This window comes from Oncorhynchus keta, unplaced genomic scaffold, assembly GCF_023373465.1.
Source record: "Oncorhynchus keta strain PuntledgeMale-10-30-2019 unplaced genomic scaffold, Oket_V2 Un_contig_12886_pilon_pilon, whole genome shotgun sequence".
Classification (NCBI taxonomy): domain Eukaryota; kingdom Metazoa; phylum Chordata; class Actinopteri; order Salmoniformes; family Salmonidae; genus Oncorhynchus; species Oncorhynchus keta.
This window is the reverse complement of record NW_026278034.1, coordinates 196,896-222,524: the sequence shown is the minus strand read 5'-3', so window position 1 is coordinate 222,524 and position 25,629 is coordinate 196,896. Positions and strand designations below refer to the sequence as shown.

At 43.7% G+C, this 25,629-nt stretch overlaps 1 protein-coding gene and 1 long non-coding RNA gene across 6 annotated transcripts in view; one reads left to right on the top strand and one right to left on the bottom strand.

Annotated features, from left to right (window-relative positions):
• Positions 1 to 3,344: 3,344 nt before the first annotated feature.
• On the top strand, positions 3,345 to 4,133 carry LOC127918039 (uncharacterized). The gene is made up of 3 exons (XR_008098529.1): positions 3,345 to 3,403; positions 3,590 to 3,814; positions 3,988 to 4,133. It is a non-coding gene; the product is annotated as an uncharacterized LOC127918039 (long non-coding RNA).
• Positions 3,894 to 25,629, bottom strand: part of gareml (GRB2 associated, regulator of MAPK1-like) — a 92,803-nt gene continuing 71,067 nt past the window's right edge. For all 5 annotated transcript variants that reach the window (XM_052501237.1, XM_052501238.1, XM_052501240.1 and 2 more), the window contains exons 7-9: positions 8,143 to 8,778; positions 5,081 to 5,241; positions 3,894 to 4,953 (exon numbers count right to left, since the gene is read on the bottom strand). In XM_052501237.1, the coding sequence (XP_052357197.1) occupies positions 4,365 to 4,953; positions 5,081 to 5,241; positions 8,143 to 8,778 (1,386 nt within the window). In that variant the 3' untranslated portion in view covers positions 3,894 to 4,364. The remainder of the gene's footprint in view (positions 4,954 to 5,080; positions 5,242 to 8,142; positions 8,779 to 25,629) is intronic.

Here is a 25,629-nt window from a genome sequence, read left to right as displayed (position 1 = left end):
TTTAACATCCTCATCACTACAAACCCTGGTTAAACATCCTCATCACTACAAACCCTGGTTAAACATCCTCATCACTACAAACCCTGGTTAAACATCCTCATCACTACAAACCCTGGTTTAACATCCTCATCATCATCAGTAAAGAGACCAACACTAGCCCTCACCATAGCAAATCACCATAGCAACCCCCTTTAGCAGCCAGAGGTTAGTTAACTCTACAGTTTGTAGTTACTGCAGGGCCACAACCAGGGGTTTAGTTAACTCTACAGTTTGTAGTTACTGCAGGGCCACAACCAGGGGTTAGTTAACTATACAGTTTGTAGTTACTGCAGGGCCACAACCAGGGGTTTAGTTAACTCTACAGTTAGTATTTACTGCAGGGCCACAGCCAGGGGTTAGTTAACTATACAGTTTGTAGTTACTGCAGGGCCACAACCAGGGGTTTAGTTAACTCTACAGTTTGTAGTTACTGCAGGGCCACAACCAGGGGTTTAGTTAACTCTACAGTTTGTAGTTACTGCAGGGCCACAACCAGGGGTTAGTTAACTCTACAGTTTGTAGTTACTGCAGGGCCACAACCAGGGGTTTAGTTAACTCTACAGTTTGTAGTTACTGCAGGGCCACAACCAGGGGTTAGTTAACTCTACAGTTTGTAGTTACTGCAGGGCCACAACCAGGGGTTAGTTAACTCTACAGTTTGTAGTTACTGCAGGGCCACAACCAGGGGTTTAGTTAACTCTACAGTTTGTAGTTACTGCAGGGCCACAACCAGGGGTTTAGTTAACTCTACAGTTTGTAGTTACTGCAGGGCCACAACCAGGGGTTTAGTTAACTCTACAGTTTGTAGTTACTGCAGGGCCACAACCAGGGGTTTAGTTAACTCTACAGTTTGTAGTTACTGCAGGGCCACAACCAGGGGTTTAGTTAACTCTACAGTTTGTAGTTACTGCAGGGCCACAACCAGGGGTTTAGTTAACTCTACAGTTTGTAGTTACTGCAGGGCCACAACCAGGGGTTTAGTTAACTATACAGTTTGTAGTTACTGCAGGGCCACAACCAGGGGTTAGTTAACTCTACAGTTTGTAGTTACTGCAGGGCCACAACCAGGGGTTTAGTTAACTCTACAGTTTGTAGTTACTGCAGGGCCACAACCAGGGGTTTAGTTAACTCTACAGTTTGTAGTTACTGCAGGGCCCGTTCAGTTGCAGATATAAATGCCATGAACTGAGTTGATGTTATTCCTTATTCTACACGTCAAAGACATATTTGGTCTACAAAGGCTATTTCTATCTGAAGGATCCAAAACGTTGCATAACAAACACCATACTGGCAAACATTAGAAAAAGTTTAAGTTCAAGGTTAAGTTTAAGCATCAGTCAATTAAAATGGTTGATGTAGTGTCATGTGACAGAATGCTAACTTGTAGCTGTCCCATCAGATAACCTGGCACACATTAGCCCTTTGCAAACCTTACCAGGTAGCAGATTATTTCCTGGAACAAATTCCTAATCAGCCTATCAAAGACCTTAGGGCTAGATTCAATCAGATCCGCATAGCGATTATTTTGAGGTGTTCTAAGGTAGAACTGCGTTGGAGCTGTCAAATCCAGGCTATTGGACAACACAAACACTTTTTACAGAAATCTCCTCGCTATTCAGATTCAATAAATTAGTCTGTCAATTTGAACTAAGCAAGCTACTGTAGTAAATTGTTCATTTTACATCTTGCCTAGCCTACTGTAGCCTATCTAACAGGCCTATCAGGAGTTATAGGCTACCTGCATCTAGCTAAGCAAACCATGGCAAAGTTGAATTACAATCATAAACCCAGATTGTATTTAGTAGCCAAGGCCTATTGAAATGACAAGTAAATCAGCTATTATCCACATATAACAGTTTGTATGACATCTGCCAGAGAATAAGGCTCAATTGACAGAATATATGTGTTTTTACAGTTCATCCAAGTGTTTCTTGCAAAGAGATGTTGATTCTCTGTCCAACTTCATCACTCAAACTCTCCCGTCTGACTTATCTTATTATCTTGCAACACAAGTTCCTTTATTACGTCGTGTTTAGAACACAGTAATTATTATTTTAATGGAAAACCACATTTCGCTACAAATTACATCGCCATTCCTTCTTAATTCACTCAATAAGGTTAAGGAAGGGTTAATGATCGCAAGAGCAGCTTGTCACCGATTGGATGACTCCAACGATCTGATTGAATCCAGACCTTAAACTGGTGCTCCACAAACCAAAGGCTTTCTGTAATATGTTGACTGGCCAGCAGGGGGATACATGTTCACCTTGAAACATGGAGATTTAAATGCACACTTCACTAATCATCCTCCAACTGGCAGTATAGAGTCCCTATCTCTCCTCCTCCAATCCATTTTTATTTTTACCTTTATTTAACTAGGCAAGTCAGTTAAGAACAAATTCTTATTTTCAATGACGGCCTGGGAACAGTGGGTTAACTGCCTGTTCAGGGGCAGAACGACAGATTTGTATCTTGTCAGCTCGGGGATTTGAACTTGCAACCTTCCGGTTACTAGTCCAATGCTCTAACTACCCTGCCGCCCCAAGAAGAATAGCGAAGGCACACCTTCCGGTTCATCCAATCGGAAGGTACACAGCATCTGATTCAACCAATAAGAAGGGACATGTAGGATGGCTAACCTAACGTTGCAAGAGGAAAATAAATACCTAAGCAGTGTTTCCTTCTTTCTGGTCCTGAAGAGAAAAACATTTTTACTGTCGGGGGGGGGGGGTTCTCTTCTGTACTGTGCAACCAATCAAGTGAATGTGGAGGAGGAGTTAAGATGGAGTGTCGCCTTGTTAACGTCCTAAAGTGGAAGTCATGTCACAGGCTGCCCACTGAGGAAGCTGCCCACTGAGGAAGCTGCCCACTGAGGAAGCTGCCCACTGAGGAAGCTGCCCACTGAGGAAGCTGCCCACTGAGGAAGCTGCCCACTGAGGGTGCCTACAGCGAACAGACAGAAAGTACAGGGTGTGTTCATGGGTGTGCTACTTTTGCAAACAGGGGACAGTTCATCTGGGCTAAGTTCTCATCTGGGCTAAGTTGGCACTCCTGGTCCGCTGAAAAATGAAGGCAAGGCCGCCTGGTGGAGTAGACGACAAGGCCGCCTGGTGGAGTAGACGACAAGGCCGCCTGGTGGAAGAATGAAGGCAAGGCCGCCTGGTGGAGTAGACGACAAGGCCGCCTGGTGGAGGCGACAAGGCCGCCTGGTGGAGGTAGACGACAAGGTCGCCTGGTGGAGTAGCGACAAGGCCGCCTGGTGGAGTAGGCGACAAGGCCGCCTGGTGGAGCCGCAAGGCCGCCTGGTGGACAAGGCCGCCTGGTGGAGTAGACGACAAGGCCGCCTGGTGGAGTAGACGACAAGGTCGCCTGGTGGAGTAGACGACAAGGCCGCCTGGTAAGTAAGACGACAAGGCTGGTGGAGTAGACGGCAAGGCCGCCTGGTGGAGCACAAGGCCGCCTGGTAGAGTAGGCAAGGCCGCCTGGTGGAGTAGACAAGACAAAGGCCGCCTGGTGGTGGACAAGGTCGCCTGGTGGAGTAGACGACAAGGCCGCCTGGTGGAGTAGACGACAAGGCCGCCTGGTGGAGTAGACGACAAGGCCGCCTGGTGGAGCAGACGACAAGGCCGCCTGGTGGAGTAGACGACAAGGCCGCCTGGTGGAGTAGACGGCAAGGCCGCCTGGTGGAGTAGACGACAAGGCCGCCTGGTGGAGTAGACGACAAGGCCGCCTGGTGGAGCAGACGACAAGGCCGCCTGGTGGAGTAGATGACAAGGTCGCCTGGTGGAGTAGACGACAAGGCCGCCTGGTGGAGTAGACGACAAGGCCGCCTGGTGGAAGACGACAAGGCCGCCTGGTGGAGTAGACGGCAAGGCCGCCTGGTGGAGTAGACGACAAGGCCGCCTGGTGGAGCAGACGACAAGGCCGCCTGGTGGAGCAGACGACAAGGCCGCCTGGTGGAGTCGAAAGACAATCCAACACAGATGGAATAGTGAGAAACTATTTATTGATCTGACAATTTCCTTATCTGTAGTTTTTATCTGTAGTGTTTATCTGTAGTGTTTCAGTTAGGGGCAACCTTCGCCTCGAGCGGCTTTACAGTACTTCATTAAAATAGCAAACCTTGCATTCGTTCTTTACGTAGATCGCACAGGAGGTTGGTGGCACCGTAATCGGAGAGGATGGGCTCGTGGTAAAGGCTGGAGTGGAATGCTATCAAGTACATCAAACACATGGTTTCCATTCCAGCCATTTTTATGAGCCGTCCTCCAATCAGCAGCCTCCAATGTTGTGATAAACACCTTGTGACAGTGTCACAATAGGTGTTAAATCTTGGGCCTCCAGCCCTGTATGAACTGTGTGATCTTGGTGACGTGCAGTCGGCTGAGGTGGAAGTCATGTGACAGGGTCTCCTCGTCGAGCTGAACCAGGAGGCTCCCGTCAACGCGCTCTCTCTGGAACACGCCCACCGCTGCCTCTGATAGGCCAATGAACCTCAGACTGGCAGACACCTCCTCCAATGAGAGGGCAGACAGGTCAGTGGGCGGGCGCCAGGCAGGGTCACTAGGCGGAGTCGACCCCTCGCATGTCCCACCTCCCTCGGCGCCTCTGGAGAGCTCTGCTGTCTGATTGGCTGGTATAGGCTCTGGGGAAGGGCAGGGGGAGGGACTAGGGCGGTTAAAGGGGTTAAGTGCTCCGAAGGGAGCGAATCGACTCTGAGGGGGCGGAAGCCTCAGCCGGGAGAAGGAGGAGGAATTATAGCTCCACGGCTCCACCCAGGTGGCCTGCGCTGGCTGGGGATTGGCCAAGCTGTCAGCAGGGAGAGCAGGGATTGACTCAGGGCTGATGTGGGAGGGGTCAGTCCAGGAACATGGATAACAGTAGAGAGACGAGTCTGGAGGAGAGACAGAACAACTAGAGAGGAAAAGATGGAAAGAGAGAGAGGGAAAGATGAGAGAGTATGGTTAGTGTGTGTGTGTGTGTGTGTGTGTGTGTGTGTGTGTGTGTGTGTGTGTGTGTGTGTGTGTGTGTGTGTGTGTACCTGTTGGGTGGTCCAGAAGAGTAATAGGAGAGATGTGTCTGAGGGAAGCGGGGCGGGACCGGTGGACTGGGGGTGGGGCTTGGACAGGAAGGGGAGGAGTCTCCTTTACAGCATCGAGGAGGAACTGGAGGAGCGATCAGGAACCTGCACTCTTCTCTCACCTACACACACACACACACACACACACACACACACACACACACACACACACACACACACACACACACACACACACACACACACACATAGAAAGAGTAGTTGCTATAGAGTCTGAAGAATTTCCAGAGGAATGTGCAAGGAATGTGTGTCTATATGTGTGTGTGTGTGTGTGTGTGTGTGTGTGTGTGTGTGTGTGTGTGTGTGTGTGTGTGTGTGTGTGTGTGTGTGTGTGTGTGTGTGTGTGTGTGCGTGTGTGTGTGTTGGCATGCTGGTAAATGTCACTCTCAACCTTTCACTCCTGAAACACACTCTTCAGCATACAAACTGCATTGTTGGTTAGGGGCTTGTAAATCAGCATTTCACGGTAAGGTCTACACTTCTTTTATTCTGCGCATTTGAATAATAAAGTTTGATTTGAAGCACACAGAGTGAGTGTGTGTGTGTGACCAATTCCAGTAAGTGTGTATCAATAAGTTTAACAACCAGATGGAGAGAGAGAGAGAGTGGGGGTGGGGCTTTTTTTAACACGGCTTTGTGTGAAGTGTGAACTTTAGCATGAAGATGGTTAGAGGGCTTTTCTGACACAAAGGCTGATTTAGCATGAACAGCACCATTAGGGGTTTCCACCATTTTGAAGTTTCATCTTCTATTTCTGACAGTCGGAAGACAAACTGTGTTGTCTGAACAGGAATGAACCCAAGGTTGATGATTTACTGCCACCTGGAGGGTGTTGTCTGAACAGGTACAAACTAAACTTAAGCATGGGAAGCATAGAGATAGCACACATAGAACAGATATGCCTTTTCTTAGACTTGCTTTCTATGTGAATTTGGTGAGATCGTCCAAAACGTTACATATTGCAGCTTCAACAGCCTCCTACCGAGGCTCCTACCGGGGCTCCTACCGAGGCTCCTACCGAGGCTCCTACCGAGGCTCCTGCCGAGGCTCCTACCGAGGCTCCTACCGAGGCTCCTGCCGAGACTCCTACCGAGACTCCTACCGAGGCTCCTGCCGAGGCTCCTACCGAGGCTCCGGCCGAGGCTCCTACCGAGACTCCTACCGAGGCTCCTACCGAGGCTCCTACCGAGGCTCCTACCGAGGCTCCTACCGAGACTCCTACCGAGACTCCTACCGAGGCTCCTACCGAGGCTCCTGCCGAGGCTCCTACCAAGACTCCTACCGAGGCTCCGGCCGAGGCTCCTACCAAGACTCCTACCGAGGCTCTTGCAGGCACCCGGTCTGCCAAACCCTCCCCGGGCGGTGCTCCCGGTCTTGGCTGGTATCTACCGAGGCTCCTACCGAGGCCAAGGATAATCATGTGCGTCCAGCTACACCCCTCTGTTGTTTTCTCGGAGGAGAAAAGTATTTTAAAAACGATACGCAAGTAATCTTTTTATCTATAAAATGTCTGGCACAACTATTTTATTTTTATTTTTACACAACACATATAAATGTGATTCCAACCCTGTAAACATCATTTGGGCCTCCCAGGCGGTGTCACAGCCAGCCATGACCGGGAGCACCGCCCGGGGAGGGTTTGGCAGACCAGGTGCCTGCAAGCTGCCTGGGGTCATCAGTCGAACGGTGTTTCCTCTGATACGTTGGTTCGGTTGACTTCCGGGTTCAGAAGCAGCACGGCTTGGCGGTGCATACTTCGGAGGACACGTCCTGATCTTCCTTACCTGAATCGCCGTCATTCATTGGCTGATCCCTCCTAATGACCTGAATCGCCGTCATTCATTGGCTGATACCTCCTAATGACCTGAATCGCCTTCATTCTCCTAATGACCTGGATGGAATTCTGTTCTTCCTTAACCTATAGGATGTCCCACCCAGTGGACTACTTACAAATGGAGACATCCCTCATTGGTGCTGCCCATGCTGTCACAGATAGGAGAGGTGCTCTCTAGGTATCTCTATGGCATAGATAGGAGAGGTGCTCTCTAGGTATCTCTATGGCATAGATAGGAGAGGTGCTCTCTAGGTATCTCTATGGCATAGATAGGAGAGGTGCTCTCTAGGTATCTCTATGGCATAGATAGGAGAGGGGCTCTCTAGGTATCTCTATGGCAGGGGGCTCCAAAAGGTTGATCGCCAGCTACCAATAGCTCGCAGCCCACCTATAAGTCATTATCATTTAAAGCAAGTCTAAGAAGTGGTAGATCTGTTCTATGTGAGCAATTTCTATGCGTCCCGTTCTTAAGATGTGTTTTTGAGTCTTTTTTACAATTGTTTTTGCATAGTGCATCTTGAAATGTTAATTGCAAAGTAGGCTCACCTGGCAGAAGTACATACTTTGTATCTATTATTTGCAAACGTTGCCATGAAATTAGCAGCAGCCGTCCAGAACCATCACTAGACCGGCAAGTTAGACAGCACATTCCTCACTTGCTAGATGCACAATGGGGGGGGATCGACATTTGTTAGTTTTCTTTCAAACATAAAAAATAAGGTATTTAATGTGATGTAAGCATTGAAATCACTCAGACCTGTTGTTTCTCTATGAAAAACAAATACAAATGTAAAACCAGGGGGGAACATTATTAGTTAAAAAAAAAGTACAGATTTTATAGGGCCCCACCCCTTAGAGTTGTTGTAACCATTATTTCACCAGGTATGTTGACAGAAAACATAGTGCACTACTTTTTCTTGTACACTAAGGACCCGGGAAGAGTAGCAGGGGAGAGGAGAAGAGAAGAACGGGCCTATCTCTATGGTATAGATAGGAGAGGTGCTCTCAAGGTATCTCTATGATATAGATAGGCGAGGGTATCTCTATGGTATAGATATACCAGAGAGAGCACCTCTCCTCTCTCTGATATAGACGGAGAGGTGCTCTCTAGGTATCAATATAGTACAGATAGGAGAGGTGCTCTCCAGGTATCTCTATGGGAGAGACTCACTGCGTCTGATTTTGGAGGTACAGGGGGCGGGGTTGATACTCTTGTCACCATGGCGAGGCGGGCAGTCCCCAGCAATCCATCCAAAGAGGAAGAGGAATGGACGGAGATGCGGTTTGGCTCTGCCTTCCCCAGGCCCTCTGCAGTCTGATTGGTCCACAGTTCCTCGTAGGGGATCTCTTCACTGGTCTGCAGCTCAGCCTCTGTCCAATTGGGAGAGAGGTACTCTGTCCCCTCCCCTAGAGAGTCTCTGCAGCGTTGCGATTGGCTGACGTTGTCTGTAACTCCGCCCCCAGCGAACACACACACGGACAGCAGCTGAGAGTCCTGCGCTGACACACACACACCTCCCCTCCGCGGGCTCACACACACACCGTCCTCGCTCACACACACTCTCTCCTCGCTGAGTTCTGGACGCGTCTCACGGACGGCTCGGCTGTACCCATCAGGGTCGAAGCTGGCATGTTGCCGTAGCAACAGGCTGTCTGTAGTTGCAGAGGGCGTAGCCACAGAGAAGCGTGGCATGCAGCGTAGCAACAGGAAGTGGGAGGGAACCAGTTGTATTGGCCGTAGGACGAGACACAACACCACTGTCTTACTGACAATGTTCAACAGCTTGTAGCGATGCCCCTCTCTCACCTGGAGTCAGACAGAATCACAGAGTTAGTCACCTACAGTACAAGACACAGTTACACAGTTAGTCAGCTACAGTACAAGACACAGTTACACAGTTAGTCAGCTACAGTACAGAACACAGTTACACAGTTAGTCAGCTACAGTACAGAACACAGTTACACAGTTAGGCCCTTACAGTACAGAACACAGTTAGTCACCTACAGTACAGAACACAGTTAGTCACCTACAGTACAGAACACAGTTAGTCACCTACAGTACAGAACACAGTTAGTCACCTACAGTACAGAACACAGTTACACAGTTAGTCAGCTACAGTACAGAACACAGTTACATAGTTAGTCACCTACAGTACAGAACACAGTTAGTCCCCTACAGTACAGAACACAGTTAGTCAGCTACAGTACAGAACACAGTTACACAGTTAGTCAGCTACAGTACAGAACACAGTTACACAGTTAATTATCTACAGTACAGAACACAGTTAGTCATCTACAGTACAGAACACAGTTTGTCAGCTACAGTACAGAACACAGTTAGTCATATACAGTACAGAACACAGTTACACAGTTAGGCCCTTACAGTACAGAACACAGTTACACAGTTAGTCACCTACAGTACAGAACACAGTTAGTCAGCTACAGTACAGAACACAGTTACACAGTTAGTCAGCTACAGTACAGAACACAGTTACACAGTTAGTCACCTACAGTACAGAACACAGTTAGTCCCCTACAGTACAGAACACAGTTAGTCATCTACAGTACAGAACACAGTTAGTCATCTACAGTACAGAACACAGTCAGTCACCTACAGTACAGAACACAGTTAGTCATCTACAGTACAGAACACAGTTAGTCATCTACAGTACAGAACACAGTTAGTCATCTACAGTACAGAACACAGTCAGTCACCTACAGTACAGAACACAGTTAGTCATCTACAGTACAGAACACAGTTAGTCATCTACAGTACAGAACACAGTAAGTCATCTACAGTACAGAACACAGTTACACAGTTAGTCACCTACAGTACAGAACACAGTTAGTCATCTACAGTACAGAACACAGTTAGTCATCTACAGTACAGAACACAGTTAGTCATCTACAGTACAGAACACAGTCAGTCACCTACAGTACAGAACACAGTTAGTCATCTACAGTACAGAACACAGTCAGTCATCTACAGTACAGAACACAGTTAGTCATCTACAGTACAGAACACAGTTAGTCATCTACAGTACAGAACACAGTCAGTCACCTACAGTACAGAACACAGTTAGTCATCTACAGTACAGAACACAGTTAGTCATCTACAGTACAGAACACAGTAAGTCATCTACAGTACAGAACACAGTTACACAGTTAGTCACCTACAGTACAGAACTCAGTTACACAGTTAATCACCTACAGTACAGAACACAGAGTTACACAGTTAGTCATCGACAGTATAGAACACAGTTAGTCACCTACAGTACAGAACACAGAGTTATACAGGTAGTCATCGACAGTACAGAATACAGTTAGTCATCTACAGTACAGAATACAGTTAGTCACCTACAGTACAGAATACAGTTAGTCACCTACAGTACAGAACACAGTTACACAGTTAGTCATCTACAGTACAGACACAGTTAGTCATCTACAGTACAGAACACAGTTAGTCATCTACAGTACAGAATACAGTTAGTCACCTACAGTACAGAACACAGTTACACAGTTAGTCATCTACAGTACAGACACAGTTAGTCATCTACAGTACAGAACACAGTTAGTCATCTACAGTACAGAACACAGTTAGTCATCTACAGTACAGAACACAGTTACACAGTTAGTCATCTACAGTACAGACACAGTTAGTCATCTACAGTACAGAAGACAGTTAGTCATCTACAGTACCGAACACAGTTACACAGTTAGTCATCTACAGTACAGACACAGTTAGTCATCTACAGTACAGAACACAGTTACACAGTTAGTCACCTACAGTACAGACACAGTTAGTCACCTACAGTATAACACAGTTAGTCACCTACAGTACAGAACACAGTTAGTCATCTACAGTACAGACACAGTTAGTCATCTACAGTACAGAACACAGTTAGTCATCTACAGTACAGAACACAGAGTTACACAGTTAGTCACCACAGAACTACAGTTAGTCATCTACAGAACACAGTTAGTCATCTACAGTACAGAACACAGTTAGTCATCGCACAGTTAGTCATCTACAGTACAGAACACAGTTAGTCCCCTACAGAACACAGTTACAGAACACACAGTACAGAACACAGTTTGGTACAGAACACAGTCACAGTTAGTCATCTACAGTACAGAACACAGTTAGTCATCTACAGTACAGAACACAGTTTGTCAGCTAGTTAGTCATCTACAGTACAGTACACAGAACATCAGTTACACAGTTAGTTACAGTCAGAACACAGTTACACAGTTAGTCAGTACAGAACACAGTTACACAGTTAGTCATCTACAGTACAGAACACAGTTAGTCATCTACAGTACAGAACACAGTTAGTCATCTACAGTACAGAACACAGAACACAGAACACAGTTAGTCACCTACAGTACAGAACACAGTACAGTACAGAACACAGTACATACAGTTACAGTTAGTCATCTACAGTACAGAACACAGTCAGTTAGTCACCTACAGTACAGAACACAGTTAGTCATCTACAGTACAGAACACAGTTAGTCATCTACAGTACAGAACACAGAGTTATACAGTTAGTCACCTACAGTACAGAACACAGTTACACAGTTAGTCATCAGAACAGTACAGAACACAGTTAGTCACCTACAGTACAGAACACAGTTACACAGTTAGTCATCTACAGTACAGAACACAGTTAGTCATCTACAGTACAGAACACAGTTAGTCATCTACAGTACAGAATACAGTTAGTCACCTACAGTACAGAACACAGTTACACAGTTAGTCATCTACAGTACAGACACAGTTAGTCATCTACAGTACAGAACACAGTTAGTCATCTACAGTACAGAACACAGTTAGTCATCTACAGTACAGAACACAGTTACACAGTTAGTCATCTACAGTACAGACACAGTTAGTCATCTACAGTACAGAAGACAGTTAGTCATCTACAGTACCGAACACAGTTACACAGTTAGTCACCTACAGTACAGAACACAGTGTTACACAGTTAGTCACCTACAGTATAGAACACAGTTAGTCATATACAGTACAGAAAACAGAGTTACACAGTTAGTCATCTACAGTACAGACACAGTTAGTCACCTACAGTATAGAACACAGTTAGTCATATACAGTACAGAAAACAGAGTTACACAGTTAGTCACCTACAGTACAGAACACAGTTACACAGTTAGTCATCTACAGTACAGAACACAGTTAGTCATCTACAGTACATAACACAGTTTGTCACCTACAGTACAGAGCACAGTTAGTCATCTACAGTACAGAACACAGTTAGTCCCCTACACTACAGAACACAGTTACCTACAGTACAGAACACAGTTCTGTCACAGTTAGTCATCTACAGTACAGAACACAGTTAGTCATCTACAGTACAGAACACAGTTTGTCAGCTACAGTACAGAACACAGTTAGTCATCTACAGTACAGAACACAGTTAGTCATATACAGTACAGAACACAGCACACAGTTAGGCCCTTACAGTACAGAACACAGTTACACAGTTAGTCACCTACAGTACAGAACACAGTTACACAGTTAGTCACCTACAGTACAGAACACAGTTAGTCCCTACAGTACAGAACACAGTTAGTCATCTACAGTACAGAACACAGTTAGTCATCTACAGTACAGAACACAGTTCACCTACAGTACAGAACACAGTTAGTCATCTACAGTACAGAACACAGTTAGTCATCTACAGTACAGAACACAGTTAGTCATCTACAGTACAGAACACAGTCAGTCACCTACAGTACAGAACACAGTTAGTCATCTAACACAGTACAGAAGAACACAGTTAGTCATCTACAGTACAGAACACAGTAAGTCATCTACAGTACAGAACACAGTCAGTCATCTACAGTACAGAACACAGTTAGTCATCTACAGTACAGAACACAGTTACACAGTTAGTCACCTACAGTACAGAACTCAGTTACACAGTTAATCACCTACAGTACAGAACACAGAGTTACACAGTTAGTCATCGACAGTACAGAACACAGTTAGTCACCTACAGTACAGAACACAGTTACACAGTTAGTCACCTACAGTACAGAACACAGAGTTACACAGTTAGTCATCGACAGTACAGAACACAGTTAGTCACCTACAGTACAGAACACAGTTATCACAGGAACACAGTAGTCATCATCGAAAAAAAAACAGTACAGAATACAGTTAGTCATCTACAGTACACAGAGTCACCTACAGTACAGAACACAGTTACACAGTTAGTCATCTACAGTACAGAACACAGTTAGTCATCTACAGTACAGAACACAGTTAGTCATCTACAGTACAGAACACAGTTTGTTAGTCACCTACAGTACAGAACACAGTTAGTCATCTACAGTACAGAACACAGTTAGTCATCTACAGTACAGTACAGTTAGTCACCTACAGTACAGAACACAGTTAGTCATCTACAGTACAGAACACAGTTAGTCATCTACAGAACACAGTTACATCTACAGTACAGAATAGTTAGTCATCTACAGTACAGAACACAGTTAACACAGTAGTCACCTACAGTACAGAACACAGTTAGTCATCTACAGTACAGAACACAGTTAGTCATCTACAGTACAGAACACAGTTAGTCATCTACAGTACAGAACACAGTTACACAGTTTAGTCATCTACAGTACAGAACACAGTTAGTCATCTACAGTACAGAACTCAGTTACAGTTAGTCACCTACAGTACAGAACACAGAGTTACACAGTTAGTCATCTACAGTACAGAACACAGTTAGTCATCTACAGTACAGAACACAGTTAGTCACCTACAGTACAGAACACAGAGTTACACAGTTAGTCATCTACAGTACAGAACACAGTTAGTCACCTACAGTACAGAACACAGTTATACAGTATCACATCGACAGTACAGAATACAGTTAGTCATCTACAGTACAGAACACAGTTAGTCACCTACAGTACAGAACACAGTTACACAGTTAGTCACCTACAGTACAGAACACAGTTACACAGTTAGTCATCTACAGTACAGAACACAGTTAGTCATCTACAGTACAGAACACAGTTTGTCACCTCTACAGTACAGAACACAGTCAGTCCACCTTACAGTACAGAACACAGTTAGTTAGTCATCCAGTACAGAGTTAGTCATCTACAGTACAGAACACAGTTACACAGTTAGTCATCTACAGTACAGAACACAGTTAGTCACCTACAGTACAGAACACAGTTACACAGTTAGTCATCTACAGTACAGAACACAGTTAGTCACAGTACAGAACACAGTTAGTCATCTACAGTACAGAACACAGTTAGTCACCTACAGTCACACACAGTTACAGAACACAGTTAGTCATCTACAGTACAGAACACAGTTAGTCATCAGTACAGAACACAGACAGAACACAGTTACACAGTTAGTCATCTACAGTACAGAACACAGTTAGTCATCTACAGTACAGAACACAGTTAGTCACACAGTACAGAACACAGTTTGTCACAGAACACAGTTAGTCATCTACAGTACAGAACACAGTTAGTCCCCTACACTCCAGAACACAGTTACCTACAGTACAGAACACAGTTAGTTAGTCATCTACAGTACAGAACACAGTTAGTCAGTACAGAACACAGTTTGTCAGCTACAGTACAGAACACAGTTAGTCATCTACAGTACAGAACACAGTTACACAGTCATCCTTACAGTACAGAACACAGTTACACAGTTAGTCATCTACAGTACAGAACACAGTTACACAGTTAGTCACCTACAGTACAGAACACAGTTAGTCCCCTACAGTACAGAACACAGTTAGTCATCTACAGTACAGAACACAGTTAGTCATCTACAGTACAGAACACAGTCAGTCACCTACAGTACAGAACACAGTTAGTCATCTACAGTACAGAACACAGTTAGTCATCTACAGTACATAACACAGTTAGTCATCTACAGTACAGAACACAGTCAGTCACCTACAGTACAGAACACAGTTAGTCATCTACAGTACAGAACACAGTTAGTCATCTACAGTTAGTAAGTCATCTACAGTACAGAACACAGTCAGTCACCTACAGTACAGAACACAGTTAGTCATCTACAGTACAGAACACAGTTACACAGTTAGTCACCTACAGTACAGAACTCAGTTACACAGTTAATCACCTACAGTACAGAACACAGAGTTACACAGTTAGTCATCGACAGTACAGAACACAGTTAGTCACCTACAGTACAGAACACAGTTACACAGTTAGTCACCTACAGTACAGAACACAGAGTTACACAGTTAGTCATCGACAGTATAGAACACAGTTAGTCACCTACAGTACAGAACACAGAGTTATACAGGTAGTCATCGACAGTACAGAATACAGTTAGTCATCTACAGTACAGAATACAGTTAGTCACCTACAGTACAGAACACACAGTTAGTCACCTACAGTACAGAACACAGTTACACAGTTAGTCATCTACAGTACAGAACACAGTTAGTCATCTACAGTACATAACACAGTTTGTCACCTACAGTACAGAGCACAGTTAGTCATCTACAGTACAGAACACAGTTAGTCCCCCTACACAACACAGTTACCTACAGTACAGAACACAGTTCTGTCAGTTAGTCATCTACAGTACAGAACACAGTTAGTCATCTACAGTACAGAACACAGTTAGTCATCTACAGTACAGAACACAGTTACACTACAGTCAGTCATCTACAGTACAGAACACAGTTAGTCATCTACAGTACAGAACACAGTTTGTCACTACAGTACAGAACACAGTTAGTCATCTACAGTACAGAACACAGTTAGTCATATACAGTACAGAACACAGTTACACAGTTAGGCCCTTACAGTACAGAACACAGTTACACAGTTAGTCAGCTACAGTACAGACACAGTTACACAGTTAGTCACCTACAGTACAGAACACAGTTAGTCCCCTACAGTACAGAACACAGTTAGTCATCTACAGTACAGAACACAGTTAGTCATCTACAGTACAGAACACAGTCAGTCACCTACAGTACAGAACACAGTTAGTCATCTACAGTACAGAACACAGTTAGTCATCTACAGTACAGAACACAGTTAGTCATCTACAGTACAGAACACAGTCAGTCACCTACAGTACAGAACACAGTTAGTCATCTACAGTACAGAACACAGTTAGTCATCTACAGTACAGAACACAGTAAGTCATCTACAGTACAGAACACAGTCAGTCACCTACAGTACAGAACACAGTTAGTCATCTACAGTACAGAACACAGTTACCCAGTTAGTCACCTACAGTACAGAACTCAGTTACACAGTTAATCACCTACAGTACAGAACACAGAGTTACACAGTTAGTCATCGACAGTACAGAACACAGTTAGTCACCTACAGTACAGAACACAGTTACACAGTTAGTCACCTACAGTACAGAACACAGAGTTACACAGTTAGTCATCGACAGTATAGAACACAGTTAGTCACCTACAGTACAGAACACAGAGTTATACAGGTAGTCATCGACAGTACAGAATACAGTTAGTCATCTACAGTACAGAATACAGTTAGTCACCTACAGTACAGAACACAGTTACACAGTTAGTCACCTACAGTACAGAACACAGTTACACAGTTAGTCATCTACAGTACAGAACACAGTTAGTCATCTACAGTACATAACACAGTTTGTCACCTACAGTACAGAGCACAGTTAGTCATCTACAGTACAGAACACAGTCAGTCCCCTACACTCCAGAACAGTTAGTCATCTACAGTACAGAACACAGTTCTGTCACATCTACAGTACAGAACACAGTTAGTCATCTACAGTACAGAACACAGTTAGTCACCTACAGTACAGAATACAGTTAGTCACCTACAGTACAGAACACAGTTACACAGTTAGTCATCTACAGTACAGAACACAGTTAGTCATCTACAGTACATAACACAGTTTGTCACCTACAGTACAGAGCACAGTTAGTCATCTACAGTACAGAACACAGTTAGTCCCCTACACTCCAGAACACAGTTACCTACAGTACAGAACACAGTTCTGTCACAGTTAGTCATCTACAGTACAGAACACAGTTAGTCATCTACAGTACAGAACACAGTTTGTCAGCTACAGTACAGAACACAGTTAGTCATCTACAGTACAGAACACAGTTAGTCATATACAGTACAGAACACAGTTACACAGTTAGGCCCTTACAGTACAGAACACAGTTACACAGTTAGTCAGCTACAGTACAGAACACAGTTACACAGTTAGTCACCTACAGTACAGAACACAGTTAGTCCCCTACAGTACAGAACACAGTTAGTCATCTACAGTACAGAACACAGTTAGTCATCTACAGTACAGAACACAGTCAGTCACCTACAGTACAGAACACAGTTAGTCATCTACAGTACAGAACACAGTTAGTCATCTACAGTACAGAACACAGTTAGTCATCTACAGTACAGAACACAGTCAGTCACCTACAGTACAGAACACAGTTAGTCATCTACAGTACAGAACACAGTTAGTCATCTACAGTACAGAACACAGTAAGTCATCTACAGTACAGAACACAGTCAGTCACCTACAGTACAGAACACAGTTAGTCATCTACAGTACAGAACACAGTTACCCAGTTAGTCACCTACAGTACAGAACTCAGTTACACAGTTAATCACCTACAGTACAGAACACAGAGTTACACAGTTAGTCATCGACAGTACAGAACACAGTTAGTCACCTACAGTACAGAACACAGTTACACAGTTAGTCACCTACAGTACAGAACACAGAGTTACACAGTTAGTCATCGACAGTATAGAACACAGTTAGTCACCTACAGTACAGAACACAGAGTTATACAGGTAGTCATCGACAGTACAGAATACAGTTAGTCATCTACAGTACAGAATACAGTTAGTCACCTACAGTACAGAACACAGTTACACAGTTAGTCACCTACAGTACAGAACACAGTTACACAGTTAGTCATCTACAGTACAGAACACAGTTAGTCATCTACAGTACATAACACAGTTTGTCACCTACAGTACAGAGCACAGTTAGTCATCTACAGTACAGAACACAGTCAGTCCCCTACACTCCAGAACACAGTTACCTACAGTACAGAACACAGTTAGTCATCTACAGTACAGAACACAGTCACCTACAGTACAGAACACAGTTAGTCCCCTACACTCCAGAACACAGTTACCTACAGTACAGAACACAGTTAGTCATCTACAGTACAGAACACAGTTAGTCACCTACATTACAGAACACAGAGTTACACAGTTAGTCATCTACAGTACAGAACACAGTCACACAGTAACACAGTTAGTCATCTACAGTACAGAACACAGTTAGTCACCTACAGTACAGAACACAGTTAGTCCCCTACAGTACAGAATACAGTTAGTCATCTACAGTACAGAACACAGTTACACAGTTAATCATCTACAGTCTACAGTACAGAACACAGTCAGTCCCCTTCAGTACAGAACACAGTTAGTCACAGTTTAGTCCCTACAGTACAGAACACAGTTACACAGTTAGTCATCGACAGTACAGAACACAGTTAGTCCCCTACAGTACAGAACACAGTTACACGGTTAGTCATCGACAGTACAGAACACAGTTAGTCATCTACAGTACAGAACACAGTTTGTCATCTACAGTACAGAACACAGTTAGTCACCTACAGTACAGAACACAGAACACAGTTAGTCATCTACAGTACAGAACACAGTTAGTCATCTACAGTACAGAACACAGTTACACGGTTAGTCATCGACAGTTAACACAGTTAGTCATCTACAGTACAGAACACAGTCAGTCCCCTACAGTACAGAACACAGTTAGTCCCCTTCAGTCACAGTTAGTCCCCTACAGTACAGAACACAGTTAGTCATCTACAGTACAGAACACAGTTACACGGTTAGTCATCGACAGTACAGAACACAGTTAGTCATCTACAGTACAGAACACAGTTTGTCAGTACAGAACACAGTTAGTCATCTACAGTACAGAACACAGTCACCTCAGTACAGAACACAGTAGTCATCTACAGTACAGAACACAGTTTGTCATCTACAGTACAGAACACAGTTAGTCATCCTACAGTACAGAACACAGTTTGTTACACAGTTAGTCATCTACAGTACAGAACACAGTTAGTCATCTACAGTACAGAACACAGTTAGTCATCTACAGTACAGAACACAGTTAGTCATCTACAGTACAGAACACAGTTAGTCCCCTACAGTACAGAACACAGTTAGTCATCTACAGTACAGAACACAGTTAGTCATCTACAGTACAGAACACAGTTAGTCATTTACAGTACAGAACACAGTAGTCACCTACAGTACAGAACACAGTTAGTCATCAGTACAGAACACAGTAGTCATCTACAGTACAGAACACAGTTAGTCATCTACAGTACAGAACACAGTTAGTCATCTACAGTACAGAACACAGTTAGTCATCTACAGTACAGAACACAGTTAGTCATCTACAGTACAGAACACAGTTAGTCATCTACAGTACAGAACACAGTAAGTCATCTACAGTACAGAACACAGTTACACAGTTAGTCACCTACAGTACAGAACTCAGTTACACAGTTAATCACCTACAGTACAGAACACAGAGTTACACAGTTAGTCATCGACAGTACAGAACACAGTTAGTCACCTACAGTACAGAACACAGTTACACAGTTAGTCACCTACAGTACAGAACACAGAGTTACACAGTTAGTCATCGACAGTATAGAACACAGTTAGTCACCTACAGTACAGAACACAGAGTTATACAGGTAGTCATCGACAGTACAGAATACAGTTAGTCATCTACAGTACAGAATACAGTTAGTCACCTACAGTACAGAATACAGTTAGTCACCTACAGTACAGAACACAGTTACACAGTTAGTCATCTACAGTACAGACACAGTTAGTCATCTACAGTACAGAACACAGTTAGTCATCTACAGTACAGAATACAGTTAGTCACCTACAGTACAGAACACAGTTACACAGTTAGTCATCTACAGTACAGACACAGTTAGTCATCTACAGTACAGAACACAGTTAGTCATCTACAGTACAGAACACAGTTAGTCATCTACAGTACAGAACACAGTTACACAGTTAGTCATCTACAGTACAGACACAGTTAGTCATCTACAGTACAGAAGACAGTTAGTCATCTACAGTACCGAACACAGTTACACAGTTAGTCATCTACAGTACAGACGACAGTTAGTCATCTACAGTACCGAACACAGTTACACAGTTAGTCACCTACAGTACAGAACACAGTGTTACACAGTTAGTCACCTACAGTATAGAACACAGTTAGTCATATACAGTACAGAAAACAGAGTTACACAGTTAGTCATCTACAGTACAGACACAGTTAGTCACCTACAGTATAGAACACAGTTAGTCATATACAGTTCAGAAAACAGTCACCTACAGTACAGAACACAGTAGTCATCTACAGTACAGAACACAGTTTGTCATCTACAGTACAGAACACAGTTAGTCACCTACAGTACAGAGCACAGTTAGTCATCTACAGTACAGAACACAGTTAGTCCCCTACACTCCAGAACACAGTTACCTACAGTACAGAACACAGTTCTGTCACAGTTAGTCATCTACAGTACAGAACACAGTTAGTCATCTACAGTACAGAACACAGTTTGTCAGCTACAGTACAGAACACAGTTAGTCATCTACAGTACAGAACACAGTTAGTCATATACAGTACAGAACACAGTTACACAGTTAGGCCCTTACAGTACAGAACACAGTTACACAGTTAGTCAGCTACAGTACAGAACACAGTTACACAGTTAGTCACCTACAGTACAGAACACAGTTAGTCCCCTACAGTACAGAACACAGTTAGTCATCTACAGTACAGAACACAGTTAGTCATCTACAGTACAGAACACAGTCAGTCACCTACAGTACAGAACACAGTTAGTCATCTACAGTACAGAACACAGTTAGTCATCTACAGTACAGAACACAGTTAGTCATCTACAGTACAGAACACAGTCAGTCACCTACAGTACAGAACACAGTTAGTCATCTACAGTACAGAACACAGTTAGTCATCTACAGTACAGAACACAGTAAGTCATCTACAGTACAGAACACAGTCAGTCACCTACAGTACAGAACACAGTTAGTCATCTACAGTACAGAACACAGTTACCCAGTTAGTCACCTACAGTACAGAACTCAGTTACACAGTTAATCACCTACAGTACAGAACACAGAGTTACACAGTTAGTCATCGACAGTACAGAACACAGTTAGTCACCTACAGTACAGAACACAGTTACACAGTTAGTCACCTACAGTACAGAACACAGAGTTACACAGTTAGTCATCGACAGTATAGAACACAGTTAGTCACCTACAGTACAGAACACAGAGTTATACAGGTAGTCATCATCGACAGTACAGAATACAGTTAGTCATCTACAGTACAGAATACAGTTACACAGTTAGTCACCTACAGTACAGAACACAGTTACACAGTTAGTCATCTACAGTACAGAACACAGTTAGTCATCTACAGTACATAACACAGTTTGTCACCTACAGTACAGAGCACAGTTAGTCATCTACAGTACAGAACACAGTCAGTCCCTACACTCCAGAACACAGTTACCTACAGTACAGAACACAGTTCTGTCACAGTTAGTCATCTACAGTACAGAGCACAGTTAGTCATCTACAGTACAGAACACAGTTAGTCCCCTACACTCCAGAACACAGTTACCTACAGTACAGAACACAGTTAGTCATCTACAGTACAGAACACAGTTAGTCACCTACATTACAGAACACAGAGTTACACAGTTAGTCATCTACAGTACAGAACACAGTCACCTACAGTACAGAACACAGTTAGTCATCTACAGTACAGAACGCAGTTCGTCACCTACATTACAGAACGCAGTTAGTCCCCTACAGTACAGAACACAGTTAGTCCCCTACAGTACAGAATACAGTTAGTCATCTACAGTACAGAACACAGTTAGTCATCTACAGTACAGAACACAGTCAGTCCCCTACAGTACAGAACACAGTTAGTCCCCTACAGTACAGAACACAGTTAGTCCCCTACAGTACAGAACACAGTTACACAGTTAGTCATCGACAGTACAGAACACAGTTAGTCATCTACAGTACAGAACACAGTTAGTCATCGACAGTACAGAACACAGTAGTCATCTACAGTACAGAACACAGTTTGTCATCTACAGTACAGAACACAGTTAGTCACCTACAGTACAGAACACAGAGTTACACAGTTAGTCATCTACAGTACAGAACACAGTTAGTCCCCTACAGTACAGAACACAGAGTTACACAGTTAGTCATCTACAGTACAGAACACAGTTAGTCATCTACAGTACAGAACACAGTCAGTCCCCTACAGTACAGAACACAGTTAGTCCCCTACAGTACAGAACACAGTTAGTCCCCTACAGTACAGAACACAGTTAGTCCCCTACAGTACAGAACACAGTTACACGGTTAGTCATCGACAGTACAGAACACAGTTAGTCATCTACAGTACAGAACACAGTTTGTCATCTACAGTACAGAACACAGTTAGTCATCTACAGTACAGAACACAGTCACCTACAGTACAGAACACAGTAGTCATCTACAGTACAGAACACAGTTTGTCATCTACAGTACAGAACACAGTTAGTCACCTACAGTACAGAACACAGAGTTACACAGTTAGTCATCGACAGTACAGAACACAGTTAGTCCCCTACAGTACAGAACACAGTTACACGGTTAGTCATCGACAGTACAGAACACAGTTAGTCATCTACAGTACAGAACACAGTCAGTCCCCTACAGTACAGAACACAGTTAGTCCCCTACAGTACAGAACACAGTTAGTCCCCTACAGTACAGAACACAGTTACACAGTTAGTCATCGACAGTACAGAACACAGTTAGTCATCGACAGTACAGAACACAGTTAGTCATCTACAGTACAGAACACAGTTTGTCATCTACAGTACAGAACACAGTTAGTCATCTACAGTACAGAACACAGTCACCTACAGTACAGAACACAGTAGTCATCTACACTACAGAACACCGTTTGTCATCTACAGTACAGAACACAGAGTTACACAGTTAGTCATCTACAGTACAGAACACAGTTAGTCACCTACAGTACAGAACACAGAGTTACACAGTTAGTCATCTACAGTACAGAACACAGTTAGTCATCTACAGTACAGAACACAGTCAGTCCCCTAAAGTACAGAACACAGTTAGTCCCCTACAGTACAGAACACAGTTAGTCCCCTACAGTACAGAACACAGTTACACAGTTAGTCATCTACAGTACAGAACACAGAGTTACACAGTTAGTCCACTACAGTACAGAACACAGTTAGTCCCTACAGTACAGAACACAGTTAGTCCCTACAGTACAGCATACAGTTAGTCATCTACAATACAGAACACAGTTAGTCCCCTACAGTACAGAACACAGTCAGTCCCCTACAGTACAGAACACAGTTAGTCCCCTACAGTACAGAACACTGTTAGTCCCCTACAGTACAGAACACAGTTACACAGTTAGTCATCTACAGTACAGAACACAGAGTTACACAGTTAGTCATCTACAGTACAGAACACAGTTAGTCCCTACAGTACAGAACACAGTTAGTCCCCTACAGTACAGAACACAGTTAGTCCCCTACAGTACAGAATACAGTTCGTCATTTACAATACAGAACACAGTTAGTCCCCTACAGTACAGAACACAGTTAGTCACCTACAGTACAGAACACAGTTAGTCATCTACAGTACAGTACACAGTCACCTACAGTACAGAACACAGTTAGTCATCTGCAGTACAGGACACAGTTAGTCATCTACAGTACAGAACACAGTTACACAGTTAGTCATCGACAGTACAGAACACAGTTAGTCATCTACAGTACAGAACACAGTTTGTCATCTCCAGTACAGAACACAGTTAGTCATCTACAGTACAGAACACAGTCACCTACAGTACAGAACACAGTAGTCATCTACAGTACAGAACACCATTTGTCATCGACAGTACAGAACACAGTTAGTCACCTACAGTACAGAACACAGAGTTACACAGTTAGTCATCTACAGTACAGAACACAGTCACCTACAGTACAGAACACAGTTAGTCATCTACAGTACAGAACACAGTTCGTCACCTACATTACAGAACACAGTTAGTCCCCTACAGTACAGAACACAGTTAGTCCCCTACAGTACAGAATACAGTTAGTCATCTACAGTACAGAACACAGTTAGTCGTCTACAGTACAGAACACAGTCAGTCCCCTACAGTACAGAACACAGTTAGTCCCCTACAGTACAGAACACAGTTAGTCCCCTACAGTACAGAACACAGTTACACAGTTAGTCATCGACAGTACAGAACACAGTTAGTCCCCTACAGTACAGAACACAGTTACACGGTTAGTCATCGACAGTACAGAACACAGTTAGTCATCTACAGTACAGAACACAGTTTGTCATCTACAGTACAGAACACAGTTAGTCATCTACAGTACAGAACACAGAGTTACACAGTTAGTCATCGACAGTACAGAACACAGTTAGTCCCCTACAGTACAGAACACAGTTACACGGTTAGTCATCGACAGTACAGAACACAGTTAGTCATCTACAGTACAGAACACAGTCAGTCCCCTACAGTACAGAACACAGTTAGTCCCCTTCAGTACAGAACACAGTTAGTCCCCTACAGTACAGAGCACAGTTAGTCCCTACAGTACAGAACACAGTTACACGGTTAGTCATCGACAGTACAGAACACAGTTAGTCATCTACAGTACAGAACACAGTTTGTCATCTACAGTACAGAACACAGTTAGTCATCTACAGTACAGAACACAGTCACCTACAGTACAGAACACAGTAGTCATCTACAGTACAGAACACAGTTTGTCATCTACAGTACAGAACACAGTTAGTCACCTACAGTACAGAACACAGAGTTACACAGTTAGTCATCGACAGTACAGAACACAGTTAGTCCCCTACAGTACAGAACACAGTTACACGGTTAGTCATCGACAGTACAGAACACAGTTAGTCATCTACAGTACAGAACACAGTCAGTCCCCTACAGTACAGAACACAGTTAGTCCCCTACAGTACAGAACACAGTTAGTCCCCTACAGTACAGAACACAGTTAGTCCCCTACAGTACAGAACACAGTTACACAGTTAGTCATCGACAGTACAGAACACAGTTAGTCATCTACAGTACAGAACACAGTTTGTCATCTACAGTACAGAACACAGTTAGTCATCTACAGTACAGAACACAGTCACCTACAGTACAGAACACAGTAGTCATCTACACTACAGAACACCGTTTGTCATCTACAGTACAGAACACAGAGTTACACAGTTAGTCATCTACAGTACAGAACACAGTTAGTCACCTACAGTACAGAACACAGAGTTACACAGTTAGTCATCTACAGTACAGAACACAGTTAGTCATCTACAGTACAGAACACAGTCAGTCCCCTAAAGTACAGAACACAGTTAGTCCCCTACAGTACAGAACACAGTTAGTCCC